Source organism: Parasteatoda tepidariorum, chromosome 9, assembly GCF_982258835.1.
Source record: "Parasteatoda tepidariorum strain Cologne lab strain chromosome 9, Ptep-v5.0, whole genome shotgun sequence".
Classification (NCBI taxonomy): Eukaryota; Metazoa; Arthropoda; class Arachnida; order Araneae; family Theridiidae; genus Parasteatoda; species Parasteatoda tepidariorum.
Genome location: NC_141763.1, coordinates 49,532,623 through 49,552,053, shown reverse-complemented (window position 1 = coordinate 49,552,053; position 19,431 = coordinate 49,532,623). Strand labels below are relative to the sequence as shown.

At 30.2% G+C, this 19,431-nt stretch overlaps 2 protein-coding genes across 2 annotated transcripts; both read right to left on the bottom strand.

Annotated features, from left to right (window-relative positions):
* Window positions 1–203: 203 nt before the first annotated feature.
* Window positions 204–8,211, bottom strand: LOC107444275 (uncharacterized). Its single transcript, XM_043051835.3, has 3 exons — window positions 7,332–8,211; window positions 5,154–5,209; window positions 204–417 (listed from the first exon to the last, which is right to left on the bottom strand). Exons 1-3 carry the CDS (start codon window positions 7,843–7,845, stop codon window positions 301–303), a joined length of 687 nt encoding a protein of 228 aa, XP_042907769.1. The 5' UTR covers window positions 7,846–8,211; the 3' UTR covers window positions 204–300.
* A 2,298-nt stretch (window positions 8,212–10,509) lies between these two features.
* On the bottom strand, window positions 10,510–17,225 carry LOC110282725 (uncharacterized). Its single transcript, XM_071187083.2, has 3 exons — window positions 16,693–17,225; window positions 14,570–14,625; window positions 10,510–10,730 (listed from the first exon to the last, which is right to left on the bottom strand). The coding sequence occupies exon 1, from the start codon at window positions 17,086–17,088 to the stop codon at window positions 16,789–16,791; it is 300 nt and encodes a 99-aa protein (XP_071043184.1). The 5' UTR covers window positions 17,089–17,225; the 3' UTR covers window positions 10,510–10,730; window positions 14,570–14,625; window positions 16,693–16,788.
* Between the last annotated feature and the right edge of the window lie 2,206 nt (window positions 17,226–19,431).

Below are 19,431 nucleotides of genomic sequence, written 5' to 3'. Positions count from 1 at the left end.
GATCCATCTGTAATTTTAACCAATTCAATTAGAAAAAATATTTTTTAGAAAAAAGCGATAAAAAAATATCAAAATCGGAATTCTAATTTTTCAGTAAGAAATTCAACTACTTATGATAAACATTAAATTAGTGAATTTTTTTTGAAGTTTTAAGAACTAAAAGTGTGTTATTGAAACAAATTTTGTATAAAAAAATGTAGAACTTTAAAATTGAATATATTTATTTCACCGACATTTCATGTTTCATCACAAAAGGTGGCAACAGTTATATTTACAATTAAAATTTCGATTTCATCAAACTTAGGCTCCGGAACATAAATTTCCTTGTACAAACTCCATAATCTTATCTACACAGTCTTGTGGCGTTGGCTCAGTTACTGCACAGCGAACCTTTTTCACATCTTCAGACATGCATATCTAATAAATAAATAAATACATTAAAAAAAATTAAGGAACACGACAAAAAAGTACCTTTATTATACTATTAGAAAAAAAAATAACTTCAAGCATTTTAAGGTGGAAAAAATCTACACGATGAAAAATTCGGGTTCAAATTACAGTACAAGGTACGTCATCCAGACTGCCGGTACTTTTTACCGCAAACTTTTACACAACAAAAAACATGTTATATCGTAAGTTTTACCGCGATATTTATTTCAAAATCACCGAGTCGCTACAGTTGAATAATTATTAAGGTAAAATATATGGTACAGAATTTTTTCTGTAAAAATGAATTTAACGGAAAAATTAATTTTACGATTGATGCACACAGGCAGGGCCTGATTCGGATGGAGAGCAACAATCTTTCATGTTAATGTTTTAAATTGTTCTATTTACAAGTTTCTTCTACAATATTAAAATTTCGATTTTCTTGACAGTTTCGAAATGATGAAACCAAATTTTCAATCTGGTTGTGCGAAATAAAAGAAAATAGCTTTTAATGATTTAGCATCATTTGCATTAACTTGATAACATTAAATGAATGAAATGCAAAAAGCTTTGAAATTCTCATGAAATTATTTGCTGAAAAAAATGTACATAAAAATAAAAAATTATCATTTTTTAAAAATATCTTTAAATCTATAGACAGGTGAATAGTTTCAGCTTAATAATAAAGCAAAAGTACAGTTTCTGTTTTTGCTTGTGTATAAAGTAAAAGAACAGTAGTTTTTGCTTTTGGTTAACAGATGTCTCTGACTATTTTTATTTGAACATAACTTTGTTTTGCTTAATTTATATTCTGCTTTTCTATTTATTTAGTAGTATTCAAGATCAAATTTCGAAGCAGAAATAACCTATTTAGTTATAAGTTGAATCAGATATTATTGCGGAACAGGATTTTGAAGTTCTCGTAAAATTATTTGCTGAAAAAACTGTACAAAAAAAAACTTTTTTAAAAAGTCTATTGAATTGAGTACTTGAAAAATGTATCATCAATGTATCATAACTCTTTCATTTAAAATGATTTTTTTAAAGTGATGTGTCTAAATAAATTATTACTTAAATGCGTTTTAAATTTTCTAAGAGTTGCTATAATTTTGGCTCTTTTGGATATTTTTTGTATGTTGAAATGTATTTTTTAATGAAAATTATAATTAATAATCCTAATATCTTAGCATACATGCTAAACTTATTGTGAAATCTGATGAAAAGTTGGCTAGTTTTGTGTTGAATAAAATACTCAGTAAGAGAATTAATTACAGCTTACGATAAAAAATAAATCAGCTAATCAGTAACTTTTGGCAAAAATCAATTATTTGTGGTCACCAAACTATTTTTGTTTTGATATAACATTGTTTTATATTTTGCTTTAATATATAGGTGCATAAACTCTATCTTAAACAAATAATCTTTAATTGTCCGCTTTCAAAATTTTTTTGAATGTTTCTCTTGAATCATGCAGTTCAGTAGATTCTTTTTTATTGTTAGAATACTTTTCAGAAATTTAATTTCCAAATATTATTTTATAAGGGGCCCGGAAAGTTTGGTGGGCCTTGGACCTGAATTTGTCTTGATCGGTCCCTGCACACAGGGTGTTGGTAATTTACCGTAATTCGATCTGTAATTTATTACAATGTTCGCAAAGAACCCATATTCAATACCCACCAGACATTAATGAAGAATACAAAACAGAGTTGGTTTGAAAAAAATTAAAAAAAAAAGTCACGTTGTAAACTATAATATGGAAAAAATAAAATTTAAATAAAGGTGCAAAACAAAGACAAATTTTTTTATACCCACTTTGAATTACTACATATCTCTAATCTGCTCTGGAATCTTATTTAATTAATTTGGATGTCGATCCCTTAGTTAACGGCGTGAGTTTCTAACTTGCTCTGATTTACCTCTTGTGGCCTCCATCATTTCTCAAGGCTACCGCAGGTTTTATTGCTTTGCTTTCAACTTATATTTTATTTTCAATTTTTTCATTGGCAACTAAAAGTGTTTTGTGCAATTTAAGTCCAGAGGAACATGACTGGAAAAACAAACAAAATTGCATTTTATTGTTAATCTCACCTGAAGTCATAACAGAAGAGTTTCCGAAAAATTAACATGCTTTTATGTGTTCCCATAGATAGAGCCAAAATTTTACCATATTTTGGTAGTTTTGACTATACTTTTTTTTTATCAGTATGGATTTAAACGTAATTAGGAATCGATCTTAAATGTTCAAGTGCTTTGGTCAAGACGACACGAAAATATACATTAAAATTACTTTCGAAGTTTTAATTTAAAAACTTTATTTTAAAAAATTTAAAATAAATCGAATTTTTAATACATTTACGTAGTATATCTAGAAAGCACTGTCAGAGAAGTGTTAAAAAATTTTTTTAATTAATTATATTTGATTTCATGATTTTATTTACTATCGTTTCTTTTTAAAAAATTACTAAATGTAAAATCTTTTATAATGACATTTTTGCTAAACTGCTTTTCGAATAATAAGAGTTTCTGAGCATTAAAATTAGCCAGATAGGGGAAAGGGGACTATTCGGCCATTTTTCACTAATTTATGAAAATACCATATTTAAAATATTTTTTTAACTCATGAAGTGTTTTTTTAAGAATTATTTGAACGATTACCTGCATTCTTGTTTATATTTGGAATTGCAAAGCTGTTTATTTAATAATAATTTTTCTTAAGGTTGTTCTTGTAGACACTTGTAATTGAAGTACTGATTCATTATACGGAGAAATACAGTTTGAAAGCAAGTCAATGCATTTTAGAACTATTATTCAACTATATGGGACAAGCAATGAGGCTAGTGTGGACGAACTTGATAAATTATCATTTTCTTGCTTGATACAACTCAATTAATGCATTCAATTGCAATCTAAGTCTTAGTGAAGAATAAGTACTGACATATTATAATTGGAGTACTAATTTGTACCAATCATTATACTGAGAAATACAGTTTGAAAGCTAGTCAATACATTTTAAAACTATTATTCAACTATATGGGACAAGCAATGAGGCTAGTGTGGACGAACTTGATAAATTATCATTTTCTTGCTTGATACAACTCAATTAATGCATTCAACTGCAATCTAAGTCTTAGTAAAGAATAAGTACTGACATATTATAATTGAAGTACTAATTTGGACTATTCATTATACTGAGAAATACAGTTTGAAAGCAAGCCAATACATTTTAAAACTATTATTCAACTTGATTTATCTGAAAGCAGAAAGCCAATTTTAAGTAAACTTTTTTATAACCTTAGTTTTAAACTGATAATGATGTTCTAAATGGATAACAGACGGAATCTACAAACAAATCTCAAAAGCGGTGACAGGACCGTTCGTGGTTATTCTGTTTTAGAAAGATGTATTACAAAAGATAAATATTTAAAAAATACTTTGTTTTCTTTATTAATCCAACTTTTTTGAATCATATTCTATTCACTAATTTCATAAAACAACTCTGTTAAATGTTCTGAAAACCTTTGAAAAGGGGATTAATACAAAGGTTCCATGCTAACTTTTTCACTTGAGATTGAAACCACTTTTTGTATATTGTATATCATTCTACAAAATCATTCTAATTTAGAAAATAAATAACGTCAAATGTGTTACATTTTTACGATTTTTTGGGACTTTAAGAAATCACTCTAGTTGATTTGCACATTAGCAAGATAATTTGTAGAATAAATCATTTCTACACAGTAGCATTAACACAAGCAATTTGTTACTGCTTTGTTACGGTATTTTAAGAAATCATCGTAGTAAATCTGCACATCAGCAAGATTATCTGTAGAATAACTGATTTGTACAGTGTAGCAGTAACACAAACAGTTTGGTTACATTATTAATACTACAAAAAAGGGGAAATATTGTCTGATAAAATTACCTCACTGTTTGGTAAGGACATTTCTAATGAATAAAAACCATAATTCTAGTTAATAAAACGAAATTATACCGTACTTAAACCATTCATTTGGTAATTTTTCCGCTCGTTTGGTTTGATTTACCGAAAATTCTGGTTTTTAAAATTATAGTTCTCATTACTACACAATTCGCGTAATATACAAAACTAAAAAGTAAATTTAATCTAATGTTTTTTATTTTTATTTTGCCACACTTTGAGGTATCATGATATAAAATAATCATATTTTGCAACATTTACCGAATTATATGTTATACATTATGAAATCATATTTTGTTGTTAATTTTACAAAAATTATTATCGAAACGCTTCGGTAAAAACTACCGAGCTTTTTGGTATTCTCATAGAGCAAGTATCGCGGTAAATTTTACCGTATTCTGGTAGTTTCAAAAACGCTTTTTTCTTTCTCAGTCTCTTTAGCGTCAACTAACATTGCAAGGCATAAATTTAAGAAAAATATGCAACCATTTTTAAGTTTCAATTATTAAAGTATTTTTGCTTTTAAAAATTCTACCAAATGCTTACTTAAGTTAACTACCAAATGTTAATGCTACCAAAGTTAATGCTAAGTTAATGCAAAGTTAATGCAAAGTTAATGCTTAGCTATTAGTTAATGCTACCAAATGCTCACTTAAGTTAAAATGGATAAAAGTTGAGTTTTTATAGAAAACGTTAAAATAAGGACTGCTTAGATTTATTTATTATGCTTAGATTTATTTATTACGTTCATTAATGTAATTACGTTTATTGAATAACTATAACTCACTGTTTGATTTCCTGATTGACACTGCTCTGGACCAATTCTGTTATCATTCCGCATTTCTGAAAAATAAAATATACATTTATTGCATACGATTATAGCATGTATTCATGCTGGCGTATTTTAAATGTAATATATCATTTAAGACTTACTAAAAATAACATAAATATGTCAAAATAAATTTAAGATGTTTTAATATTTTCTCTTAAAATTCAAAAATTTTAAGATAAAGATTATTTATTTTTTTATTTTCTCTTAAATGTAAAAATTTTAAGTTATACAACTTAAACTTTTTGTCAAAATAATCAAAGAAACATACACATTCTCTCTAACTAATATTTAGGCGAAAAAAAAGCGTTGTGAAAGGTAAAATAGCAACAAGATGCTCTATTCATCATAGTTATTTACCCAGTCCAGAGAGAATGAATTAGGAAGCCTATTGTAGCAGGTCATGAAATGCATAAACGCATGCTTTACATTATCCCACTACAGAGTGCAAAACAAAAAAAACGAGCCCCCCTAAGTAACTTTGGATCTAATGATCGAATCTTCACGTTCTAGAATTTACTCTTAATGGTTCAAGATGTGAGCTCAAATATGCCGAATAAAAAACGATGTTTTAAGTTACGAAATTAGGCACCAAAACGTACTTTCACTGAATAAACATAACTTTTTCTCGACGAATTCGATTTCCGTCCCCCCAAGAATAGGGGCTGTCCGGAATCTCAGAAATATAGTGCCAATAGCTTGACCAGGAGAGCTGCCCAAAGCTTGGACCCCTTGATGATAATTTTACTTTTTGCGTATTTCACAATATCTCGAGAAATTTGTTAAGTGAATTGAAAAATTTTCGCTCAAATTTATAAAATTCGTTTGCTTAAATATAATATATTAAGCTGCAAGATAAGTAGTTTATTACATCATTTTAAAAGAATGTAATTTTAAGGGAAAAAACAAAATTTGAGCGAAATCGGTCAAATAGTTTATCAGAAATCTTATTCTGAAAATGTCGTAATTTTGGAATTTGATTTCTCAGGAACTATTTGACCAATTGTGCTCAAAATTTCTAATTTGTCATGTAAAAATACATTCTTTAAAATAAAAGTTGTATAATTTAAATTTATTTAATTGTCAAAAGTTGCATAAATTTCAATCCAATTTTTTTTCCATTGCTATTTAATAAAACAATAAAAAATAGAAAAGTCTTACCGAAATTCATTTTTTGGGTGGAATTATCTATGGTTAAATTAATTTTATATTTGTGGCCAAAGTGTTTTCAATTTACTTAAAAAGATCTCGAGATATGGCTAAATCTGAAAAGGAAAATTAACAGTAAGGGGTTCAAACTTTCAACCACTCTCCCGACAAAATTAACAATATATCCCTGCCTAGCCCCTATATTTTGGGGGCCGGAAATCCACATTCATCGAGAAAGAAAAATAACTATATTTACTTAGAGAAAGTACTGTTTTGTGCCTGATTTCGTAACTCAAAACATCGTCTGCACTAATTAGGTCACTCCTCCTACCATTGAGTCCAAGAACGTGAAAATACCTTCAATAGATCAAAAATTATTCAGGGTGGTCCAGTTTTTATTTTGCGCATTGTACATGAATCAGACTGGAATGTGTAGAAATAAGCTACGCCGTGAGCTCGAAACACTGTCCTTGACATTTCCAGAATAGTTGCCAAACTTAAGTTGGAAATATACAATAATGTTCAAAAAATATCTTACATTATTTCAGAATTTAATCTATTATTGTTTTATTTTACTACATAAATTTAAATTATATTTAAAAAATTAGTCAGAACCAAACAGCTCAAATAAAAATTAAGATTGATCAAACAACTAAACCATACATTGTGATGTATTTCACATTTTGCATTCCATTAACAATGAACTAATTTTACATTACATAAATCGTTACATTAAATGCAACCGTTGCATAGGTATAATTCTATATTTTACATTCTGAAAACAATTAACCAGTTTTACATTACATGATTGAGAGTGGCTTCTGCACAATGATGACATCTATATTTTGCATTCTACCTACCATATTACATAAAAAACAGTTGCTGCTACGTAATAAGCTATTTCTTATTTTATTTACTGAAACTTTAAAAGTGTTCAAATCTTAAACAGTGCAGAAATCATTTTAACACACATTTAAAATACCTTACCTTTAAACATATCGTGCATTAATTTACCATAAGTGGCACACTCTGGATACAAGGGTAGCATGATCAATCCACCAGCGCCTCCTGGAGCAGCAGCTCCTACTGGACCTTCGGTGCCTCCTGGACCAACAGGGCCACCTGGACTACCTGGTGATCCAGGAGTACCAGGACTACCAGGTGGAGAACCATGGCCTCCTCCTCCACCACGGCCTCCTGAACCACCACCTCCTCTTGAACCACCAGGGCCTCCTGGACCACCAGCCCCTCCTGTTCCACCAGGGCAATCTAAACTACCACTATCACAGCGAAAACCAGTTCCTCCCTCACCACCAGTGCCTCCTGAACCACCAGTGCCTCCTGGGCCACCAGCGCCTCCTGCAGTACCGGCGCCTCCTGGACCACCAGGGCAGCCTGGACTACCTGGAACTCCTGGAGAACCAGGACTACCACCTTGACCTTGTACTGTTACAAGGATTACCACTGTGATCAATAAAACGGCGAATAAGAAACACTTCATGTCGAAGCAGAAGGAAACATGCAAAAGTATGCTTTTTATAGCACTAGCTCGATGCCGTGTGTATACTTCCTGCAACGTATCTGATACATCTATAAATTATTAGCAACACGCGCTGTCGAAACAACACGTGATCAGTAACCTTCTTGACACGCGCTGTCGAGAATTTTCTTCTTCTTTTATGTAAGAGGAAGCAGTAAGATTAAGATTATAAGCAAATGTAAACATAATAGTTGGATACACGTGTTGAAGTGATAGATAAAAACTTTTTACTTGCGACTTCCTCATAAGTTCATTTCTTATATTATTTCAGAAATTTAGAATTTATTGATCAGGTTTTCTCCTGAATTAATTTCGCGTGAGTTTGAAACTGTAACATAATAATATATGCTATCTAAATAATGAGTTCGAAATATTATTGCCGATGAAGAAACGATGATCTTATTACATTACTAGCTAGATACCCGTTCTTAGTACGGGGAGAGAAAAAAGTAAATAATCATTAATTTAATACAGAATAACAGTTCAAAATCATGTACAGAACTGAAAGACATATATAAACGCAATTATTGCAGCTAGAATAATTTCATTTTTATTTATTTATTTATTATTATTATTTGTCCTTCTCGGTTGCTTTACGTTATTAGATAAAGAAAATCAAAAATAATTTTTCTATAATTGTATTTATCTCCAATGTACACCTGTGTTAACATTTCGTCAATACACACATTTACAGGGCAGATTTGTTAGCTCTTTCAGTGGCACCATATTAGGTGGGCCATCGTTGCACCCTCAGGAAGGACAGATAGTATAGAGAATGAAAGAACATGCATGCCATGCCTGGTATTCGAACCCTGAATCTTTCTGATGCAAGGCCAGTTCCCTGACCCCCCCCCCCGCACACACACAGTACTACTACCCTTACAGACCGATCGGTTCAAATAAAATTGCTATTGAACGAAGAAGACTCACAATCACCAAAATGTACCACAAGCAGGTGGTTTTATCCTGTACTTATTCGTAGGGTCATGAAAATCTCCTTTCAACGGTATCTAAAATAAAACTGCACCAATAATCATGATACCAACATTGACCAAATTTCACCAAACCTTCACCAAATTTTAATTTCTCAATTAATTTTGCATTTTAGTCTGTTGCTTATTTTTTAATTTCAGCTAGTACTCATGATCAAAATCAAATAAGCATCATTGGCGTCAAAAAAAGTATTACACATTTTTTCTTCTCTTTTAAGCGAAAAAAAATATTTCTTCTTTAATTTTGCGTTTCAGTACCTAATTTATTTTGTTTATATCACCACTAATTCAAAATAATTTTATTTCTCAGTAATAAGTTTCAAACAGTAGAAATAAATAAACACGTGGTTATAGATTACTTTTGAAATATTTATTTCGTGAGGAGGTCCACTTATACTACCCCGTTCTTGTTACTAATTGAGACAAAAAGAATAAAAAACAACTAAACATTAAAAAAAGAATAAAAAACGGAAAAAGGATATTTTATTTATAAAGGCTAATTGATATCGGAAAATATCATTTTTTAAACGTCTCTCCCAAACGATCAATTAAAGTTTTTGAACAATTGTTTGGATTAGGAACTATAATTCCCTCCATTCCCACCTCTGTCCTAATTTCGGAACACTAGAACAAGGAGTTATTGAGTTATAAGCGAGACAATCACAAACACATTTTATATTTCGGATGGAAAATCAAAACTAATGAATAACGTAGTATTTTAGCAACATACACAGATCGTATGCAAAGATATGATTCCATAGTAAAGTTGAAAATAAAATTTCATTAGAATCCATGCCCAGAGTTGTCGTCATACGTCATACTAAGGGCGTAACCCTATTATGAACTGTTCCTTCGTGTCCTCCTGGACAGGTCATAATAAAGAAGTGCCCCTAACCGCATGTGACGACAAGTTAACTCCCAGATCAAGCACTGTGAGAAACTAGCCTTCGTGGAAGACTTTGTAAAGGTAACTAAAATGTATTTGCGTTACATGGTGAAGAAAATTGCGAAAACTTCACACGGTTAGCTCAACAGCTAGTGGACTCTGACCAATGATCCACTTACCAGTTTACGTCAGCACTGCGATCGGTTTAAACAAAATTGCTCAATTTTCTGAAATTTTTGCAATATTCATTTCGTATTCTTTTGATAACATTATTAGGGTACAATTAAATGAAATATGTTTTGTTCAGTGTTATACTTAATTTATTCTTTTGTCATAATTAATATATTAGTTTGTGATAGTTGAAGCCTGTTTGAATCCTTAGATATAAGTTAAATATATTTTTTTAAACAAAATCTTCGTGGTTTTGTATCCGAATTAAATCAAATAGGCGTTTTATTTTAAGACAAAATTATTTTTAAATCAGCATTATAAGCGATAAGAATGTATTTGACTACTCAGTTGTATAAATGACTGTCTATAATCTGATCCATCCCTAATTTTAACCAATTCAATTAGAAGAAATTTTCTTCAGAAAGAAACAATATAATTAAAAAAAAATTTAAAATCGGAATTCTAACTTTTCAGTAAGAAATTCAACTACTTTTCAGAAACATTAAATTAATGATTTTTTTTTTAAAGTTTTAAACAATTAAAGTGTGTCATTGAAAAAAAATGCATTAAAAAATGTAGAACTTTATAATTGAATATATTTATTTCACCGACATTTCATGTTTCTTCATAAAAGGTGGCAACAGTTATATTTTTAATTTAAATTTCGATCACATCAAACTTCGTTTCCGTTACATGAATTTCCTTGTACAAATTCCATAATCTTATCCACACAGTTTTGGGGCATTTGCTCAGTTACTGCACAGCGAACCTTTTTCCATATCTTCAGACATGCATACCTTAAAAATAAATAAATAAATATAAAAATCAAAATTTAAGGAACACATCAAAAAAGTACCTTTATTCTACCATTAGAAAAAAAAGTAACTTCAAACATTTTACGTTGGAAAAAGTCTGCACGATGAAAAATTCGGGATCAAACTACAGTACGAGGTACGTCATCCAGAGTACCGGTACTTTTAACCGCAAACTTTTACGGGACAAAAAATATTACATACCGTAATTTTTACCGCATTATTTATTTCAAAATCACTGAGTCACTATAGTTGAATAATTATTAATGTAAAATATATGGTAAGAAATTTTGGTGCAAAAATGGATTTACGGTAAAATTGATTTTACGATAACACACAGGGTGACTGTAACTTACCGCAATTCGATCTGGAATTCATTACAGTACATATGTTTCCATTTGCCAGAAAGGAGCCCATATTCAATACCCACCAGACATTAATGAAGAATACAAACAGAGTTGGTTAGAAAAGAATAAGAAATAAAAAATAAAAAACGTCACGTTGTCAACTATAATATGGAAAAAAAATAAATAGAAATAAAGGTGTAAAACAAGGCCAAAGTTTTTTATACCCACATTAAATTTATACATGTCTCTAATCTGCTCTGGGATCTTGTTTCATTAACGTGGATGTCGATTCCTTAGTTCACGGTATAAGTTTCTCACTTGCTCTGATTTACTTCTTTTGGCCTCCATTATTTCTCAAGGCTACCGAAGGTTTTCTTGTTTCGTTTTTAACTTATATTTTATTTTCAAATTTTTCATTGGCAACTAAAAGTGTTTCATACAATTTAAGTCAAGAAAAACTTGATTGGAAAAACAAATAAAAATACATTTGATTGTTAAATCTTACCTGAAATCATTACCGAAGAGTTTCCGAAAAATTAACATGCTTTTATGTGTTTCCATAGATAGAGCCAGAAACATGATAAATTTTACCATATTCTGGTGGTTTTGACTATACTTTTTTTCTCGGTATGGATTTACACGTACTTAGGAATCGATCTTAATTGTTCAAGTGCTTTGGTCAAGACTGTATGAATTTAGTCATAAAAATTACTTTCTTAAGCAGATTTGGATTCTTAACAAGATCATTAAACCAAAAAGTAATAAAAAGTTTTTTTTTCAGTTTTAATTTAAAAGTTTTATTTTGAAAGTTTTGTAATAGATCTAGAATGCTCTGTCAGAGAGGTGAGAAATAAATTGTTTTAATGAATTATTTTTGATTTCATGATTTTACTTACTATCGTTTCTTTCAAACAAATTACAAAATAAAAAATCTTTTATTAAGACAGACATTTTTACGAAGCTGCTTTTTGAATCACAAGATTTTCAGCGTCATCAAAATTAGTCATACAGGGTTGAGGATACTATGCGGACATATATTTCTAACTTGTCTCAATACCATATTTAATATATTTTTTTTAACTCATGAAGTGTTTTTTAAAGAATAATTTGGACTTTTACCTGCATTCTTGTTTATATTTGGAATTACAATTTTGTATATCACTCCACAAAATCATTCTTATTTAGAAAATAAATAATGTCAAATGTGTTACATTTTTAACAAATTCAAATTCCGCCAATGGAACGTCCATACTAGTCCAACCACCATTTGTTTAGACTAGCCCCACAAAGGCATCTATTTGTTTATGCTTAATGTTGATTAATAGAAACCAAGTCAAAGTAAAAGTTAATATCAAAATTTACAAAACAAAATGTATAATTTGTATTAATTGAAACTAGTCAAAGTAAAGGTTAATATTAAAATTTTGAAGAAAACCAGCATAATTTGTAACATATTATATCATATCTTGTTGAAACTCTGAAAGCCAAATATGTTACTAATATACTATTAATATTTTTTCCTGATTAGCAGTTTTGCGTGGTTTGTTTAAGAAAGAGCTCACATATGTTGATGATGAAGGATAAATTTCTTTTAGAAAAATGACAATTAAGAGAATGAATAGAGGATTCATAACTAATGCTGTTATTACATGCTTTTATTACATCGGCCTATCTATGTAGACACAATTTCTCGAATAAATGCAGGTGGCGCCATTTGTAACTCCGATTTCAACGCATAGTATAGAGAAAACTTGAACGTACCAAATAAAATACCTTTATTTACAAATTTCTACAAAACTATTCACAGTATGATTATGCTAATTCACATGAAAGTGTAAACAAAGTGCGATAATCCATAATATCTCACAAAAGAAATTTGACAAATAAATAAATAAATAAAGTTATTCAAAATGTCCACACTACCCCTTATCTATTACTTCCATTTAACTGGAATGATATGTTGATCTACGTAACCAAATTAGCATTTCTAATACTAAACTGCATATATAAAGTAAGCACGTGGCTTTGAAACCACGTGTTTATTTTGAATTTTTTATTAAATATTCATATTATAGCATCACATTTATATTTTATGGATATTTGTCACTAAATAAATTAATTTTGAAAGTTTTTAAGGGCAAAAACTTTTTTATAGGTGTGGACGAAGAAGTAATAAAGAAAATATTGGGTATAACTTATTGCGTTAGTAACTTATTGCGTTAGTAAATTTTTAAGAAAATAAACGTAAAATGAACTTATTACTTGGAAAATTAGCCGAAGCTATATAAACTCAATTTTTATAAGTTAAACGCAATATTTCATTATTACTATTTTTGTGCAGACCCATTGAAATATTATTATTTTTTTAAAATTTCTTTAATTGTTTTTTTTTCATTATTTTATTTTCTTGCTATATTTAAAGTAATACATACAAAGAGTTGCCTCACTCCTTTATAATGAAAAAAATTAAATGACTTCCTTGTATTCAGATTTTGCAGCATCATAAATCTATTAAAATACTGATAGGTACTTGCATGCTTATTACTTTTAAAATTAAAGGAAGGAAATGATTTTTAGGGACTTTAAGAAATCACTCTAGTTAATTTGCACATTAGCAAGATAATTTGCAGAATAAATCATTTCTTCAGTATAGCAGTAACACAAGCAATTCGGTTTCCTTATTTATACTACAAAAAAAAAGAAGACAAAAAATGTGTGGTAAAATTACCTTACTCTATGGTACGGAAAGTTCCAGAAAATTAAAACCTAAATTCTAGTATATAAAACCAAAATATACGGTATTTATACCACTCATTTGGTAATTTTTCTGCTATTTTTTCTTTAATTTGACAACTGTTTACCGGAATTTCCGGTTTTTAAAATTATAGCTCTTATTACCACACAGTTAGTATAAAATACAAAAGAGAAAAGTAAATTTAACCAATTTTTATTATTATTACTATTATTTCGCCATGGTCTAAGGCATCGTCATAAAATTACCTAATTTTTCATCCTTTACCTAATTATATATCACCTATTATGAAATAATATTTTATTGTTAATTTCAAGAAAATCATTATCGAAACGCTATGGTAAAAACTACCGAGCTTTTTAGTATTCCCTTAGAGCAAGAAACACGGCAAATTTTACCGTGTTATGGTAGTTTCAACCACTCTTTTCTTTCTCAGTGTACTATTTCCCTCAACTAAAATTGTGGGACACAAATTTAAGAGAAATATCCAAACATTTTTATGCTTTTCCAATTATTCAAATAATTTTGCGCTTCAAAAATTATACCAAATGATAACACTTGAACTAAAATGGTTAAAAGTAGAGTTTTTAATGGCGAACTTTAAAATGAAAACTTAAATCATTTGAAAGATTGTCAGTGTTTCAGATTTTATAACGAATTCAATGTTTAGATTTATTTATTACGTTCATTAATGTAATTATGTTTATTGAATAACTGTAACTCACTGTATGATATCCTGATTGACATTGTTCTGGACCAATTCTGTTATCGTTCCGCATTTCTGAAAAATAAAATAAACTTTTATAGCATACGATTATAGCATGCATTCATGCTATTGTATTTTAAATGTAATATATCATTTAAGACTTACTAAAAAATTATATAAATATATAAAAATAAATATTGGATGGTTTATTATTTTCTCTTAATAATATATAACTTAAAATTTTTTGTCAAAATGGTCAAACAAACATACACATTCTCTTTAACTAATATTCGAGCGAAAAAAAGCATTATTAATGCCTGGTGAATCACTATTGAGGAAGGTAAAATCGTAGCAAGATGCTCCATCCAGCGTTAATGTTTACCCAGTTCAGGGAGAATTAGGAAGCCTAATGTAACAGGTCATGAAATGTTTAAACATATGTTTTGCATTACCCCACTACAGCGCGCAAAACAGAAACGAGCCATCCTGATTAACTTTTGATCTAATGATCGAATTTTCACATTCTAGAATTTAATCTTAATGGTTCAAAGAGGTGACCTCAAATATACAGAATAACTAACGATACTTAAAGTTACGAGATTAGACACAAAAACGTATTTCCTCTGAGTAAAAATAACTTTTTTTCGACGATTTCAAACACATAAAATATAAGGGCTTACCGTAATCCCAGAAATAGGTTCCCAACAGTTTGATCAGAATAGCGGTCCAAAGTTTGGACCCCTTGATGTTAATTTTACTTTTTGCATATTTCACAATATCTCGAAAAATTGTTAAGCGAATTTAAATATTTTTGCACAAATTTATGAAATTCGCTTATTTAAATATAATATATTAAACTGTAGGATATGCAGTTTATTACATCATTATAAAAAATGCAATTTTAAGGGACAAAACAAAATTTGAGCAAAATCGGTGAAATAGTTTATCGTAAATCTTATCTTGAAAAAGTCGTATTTTTAGAATTTGATTTCTCAGGAATTATTAGACCAATTGTGCTCAAAATTTCTAATTTGTCACGTAGAAATACATTCTTTAAAATAATATCAAAAGTTGCATAATTTACAATTCAAGAACTTTTTCCCACTGCTATTTAATAAAACAATTAAAAATAATAAAGGCCTACTAAAATTACTTTTTTGCGTGGATTTATCAGTGGTTAAATTAATTTTATATTTAGGGGCAAAATTTTTTCAATTTTCTTAAAACGTTCTCTAGATATGGCGAAGTCAAAAAAGGAAAATGAACAGCAAGGGGCCCAAACTTTCAACCACTCTCCCGACAAAATTAGCCATATATTCCAGCCTAGCCCCTATAATTTGGGGGGGGGGGTCGGAAATCCACATTCATCGAGAAAGAAAAATAACTATGTTGTTTTAGAGAAAGTACTGTTTTGTGCCTGATTTCGCAACTCAAAACATCGTTTGCACCAATTAGATCACCCCTCTAACCATTGAGTCCCAGAACGTGAAAATACCCTCATTAGATCAAAAGTTATTCAGGGTGGTCCAGTTTTTATTTTGCGCATTGTACATAACATTGAACTTGAATCAGACTGGAATATGTAGAAATAAGCTACGCCGTCAGCTCGAAACACTGTCCTTGACATTTCCAGAATAGTTGCCAAACTTAAGAAGGAAGCATACAAAAATGTTCATAAAATATCTGATATTATTTCAGAATCGTATCTATTATTGTTTTATTTTAATACATAAATTTAAGTTTTATTAAAAAAATTAGTCAGAACCAAACAGCTAAAATGAAATTTGAAATACATCAAACAACTAAGCCATTTTGCATTGTGATGTATTTTACGTTTTGTATTCTGCCAACAATGAACTAATTTTACACTAAATAAATCCTTACATTAAATGCAACCGTTACATAGGTATAATTCTATATTTTACATTCTGAAAACACTTAACCAGTATTACATTACATGATTTAGGGTGGATTCTACACAATGATGAGATCTATATTTTGCATTCTACCAACCATATTACATAAAAAAAACAGTTGCTGCTACGTAATAAGCTATTTCTTAGTTTATTTACTGAAACTTTAAAAGTGCTCCAATCTTAAACAAGACAAAAATCATTTTAGCACGTATTTAAAATAACATACCTTCAAACATATCGTGCATTAATTTACCATAAATGGCACACTCTGAATACAAGGGTTGCAAGATCATTCCACCAGCGCCTCCTGGAGCAGTAGCTCCTATTGGACCCCGGCGCCTCCTGGACCAACAGGGCTACCTGAACTACCTGGACTGCCTGGTGGGCCAGGAGAACCAGGACTACCATTTGGAGTACCATCGCCTCCCCGACCACCACCGCCTCCATGACCTCCACCGCCTCCTGGGCCACCAGAACCTCCTGGGCCACCTGCCCCTCCTGCTCCACCAGGGCAACCTGGACTACCTGGTGCTCCAGGAGTACCAGGACTAGCACCTTGAACTTGTATTGTTGCAAGGATTCCCACTGTGATCAATAAAACGGTAAATATGAAACACTTCATGTCGAGACAGAAGGAAACATGCAAAAGTATGCTTTTTATAGCAATAGTTCGATGCCATGTGTATACTTCCTGCAACGTATCTGATTCATCTATAAATTATTAACAACACGCGCTGTCAAAACAACACGTTATCAGTAACATTCTAGACACGCGCTGTCCAGAATTTTCTTCTTCTTTTATGTAACAGGAAGCAGTAAGATTAAGAGTGTAAGCAAATCTAAACATAATAGTCGGAAACACGTGTTGTGGTTAGAAATAAAAACTTTTAACTTGCGACTTCTTCATAAGTTCATTTCTTATATTATTTCTGATATTTAGAATTTATTGATCAGATTTTCTCCTGAATAAATTTCGCGTGATTTTGAAACAGAAACATAATAATATATGCTATCTAAATAATGAGTTCGAAATATTATTGCCGATGAATAAACGATGATCTTATTACATTACTAGCTGGATACCCGTTCTAAGTACGAAGTGAAAAAAAAGTAAATAATCATTAATTCAATACAGAATAACATTTCAAAATCATGTACAAAATAAACACAATTAATACAGCTAGAATAATTTCATTTTTATTTATTTATTTATTATTATTATTTGTCCTTCTCGGTTGCTTTACGTTATTAGATAAAGAAAAACAAAAAATAATTTTTCTATAACTGTATTTATCTCCAATGTACACCTGTGTTAACATTTCGTCAATACACACATTTACAGGGCAGATTTGTTAGCTCTTTCAGTGGCACCATATTAGGTGGGCCAACGTTGCTCCCACAGGCTGGACAGATAGTATAGAGAATGAAGGAACATTCATGCCATGCCTGGTATTCGAACCCTGAATCTTTCTGATGCAAAGCCGGTTCCCTGACCCCCCCCCGCACTCACACAAAGTACTACTACCCTTACAGACCGATCGGTTCAAATAAAAATGCTATTGAACGAAGAAGACTCACAATCACCAAAATGTACCACAAGCAGGTGGATTTTTCCTGTACTCATTCGTACGGTCATGAAAAACTCCTTTCAACGGTATCTATAATAAAACTGCACCAATAATCATTATACCAATATTCCTTCACCAAATTTAATTAAGCATCATTGTCAGTAATAACACAACGATTTTTTACCTTTCTCTTAGGCGAGTAAATTTGATTTCTCAATTAATTTTGCATTTTAGTCTATAGCTTATTTTTTAATTTCAGCTAGTACTCATTATCAAATTCAAATTAACATCATTGGCGTCAAAAAAAGTATGACACATTTTTTCTTTTCTTTTAAACGAAAAAAAATATTTCTCCACTCATTTTGCGTTACAGTACGTAATTTATTTTATTTAAATCATCATTAATTCAAAATAATTTTGTTTCACAGTAATAATTTTCAAACAGTAGAAATAAATAAACACGTGGTTTTAGATTACTTGAGGAATATTCATTTCGTGAGGTAGTCCACTTATTCTACCACGTTCTTGTTAATAATTGAGACATAAAGAATAAAAAACAACTAAACATTAAAAAAAATATAATAAACTATTTTTTAAAATAATAAAAACTATGAATGAAAGCTATAAGCTAGCAAACATTCCCGATGTTATCTTTTAAATATTTGATAAAACAAAATCGTCTGCAATTTTATTTATAAAGGCTAATTGATATGGGAAAATATCATTTTTTAAACGTCTCTCCCAAACGATCAATTAAAATTTTTGAACAATTGTTTGGAACATGAACTATAATTCCCTCCATTCCCACCTCTGTCCTAATTTCGGAACACTAGAACAAAAAGTTACTGAGTTATAAGCGAGACAATCACAAACACATTTTATATTACGGATGAAAAATCAAAACTAATGAATAACGTAGTATTTTAGCAACATACTCAGATCGTATGCAAAGATTTGATTCCATGGTAAAGTTAAAATTAAAATTTCATTAGAATACATGCCCAGAGTTGTCGTCATACGTCATACTAAGGGCGTAACCCTATTATGAACTGTTTCTTCGTGTGCTCCTGGACAGGTCATAATAAAGAAGTGCCCCTAACCGCGTGAGACGACAAGTTAACTCCCAGATCAAGCACTGTGAGAAGCTAGCCTTCCTGGAGGACTTTGTTATGGTAACTAACCAGTATTTGCGTTACACGGAGAGGAAAATCACAAAAACTTCACACGGTTAGCTCGACAGCTAGTGTACTCTGACCAATAATCTACCTGCTTACGTTAGCACTGTGTTCGGTTTAAACAAAATTGCTCAATTTTCTGAAATTTTTGCAATATTCATTTCGTATTCTTTTGATAACATTATTAGGGTACAATTAAATGAAATATGTTTTGTTCAGTGT

Excerpts from the sequence above, each read along its gene's own strand:
- LOC107444275 (XM_043051835.3), bottom strand. The coding sequence starts at position 7,845 with ATGAAGTGTTTCTTATTCGCCGTTTTATTGATCACAGTGGTAATCCTT. Across the intron at positions 5,210-7,331 it reads AATGCACGATATGTTTAAAG|AAATGCGGAATGATAACAGA; the intron begins GTAAGGTATTTT and ends TTTATTTTTCAG. Across the intron at positions 418-5,153 it reads GTCAATCAGGAAATCAAACA|ATATGCATGTCTGAAGATGT; the intron begins GTGAGTTATAGT and ends TTTATTTATTAG.
- LOC110282725 (XM_071187083.2), bottom strand. The coding sequence starts at position 17,088 with ATGAAGTGTTTCATATTTACCGTTTTATTGATCACAGTGGGAATCCTT.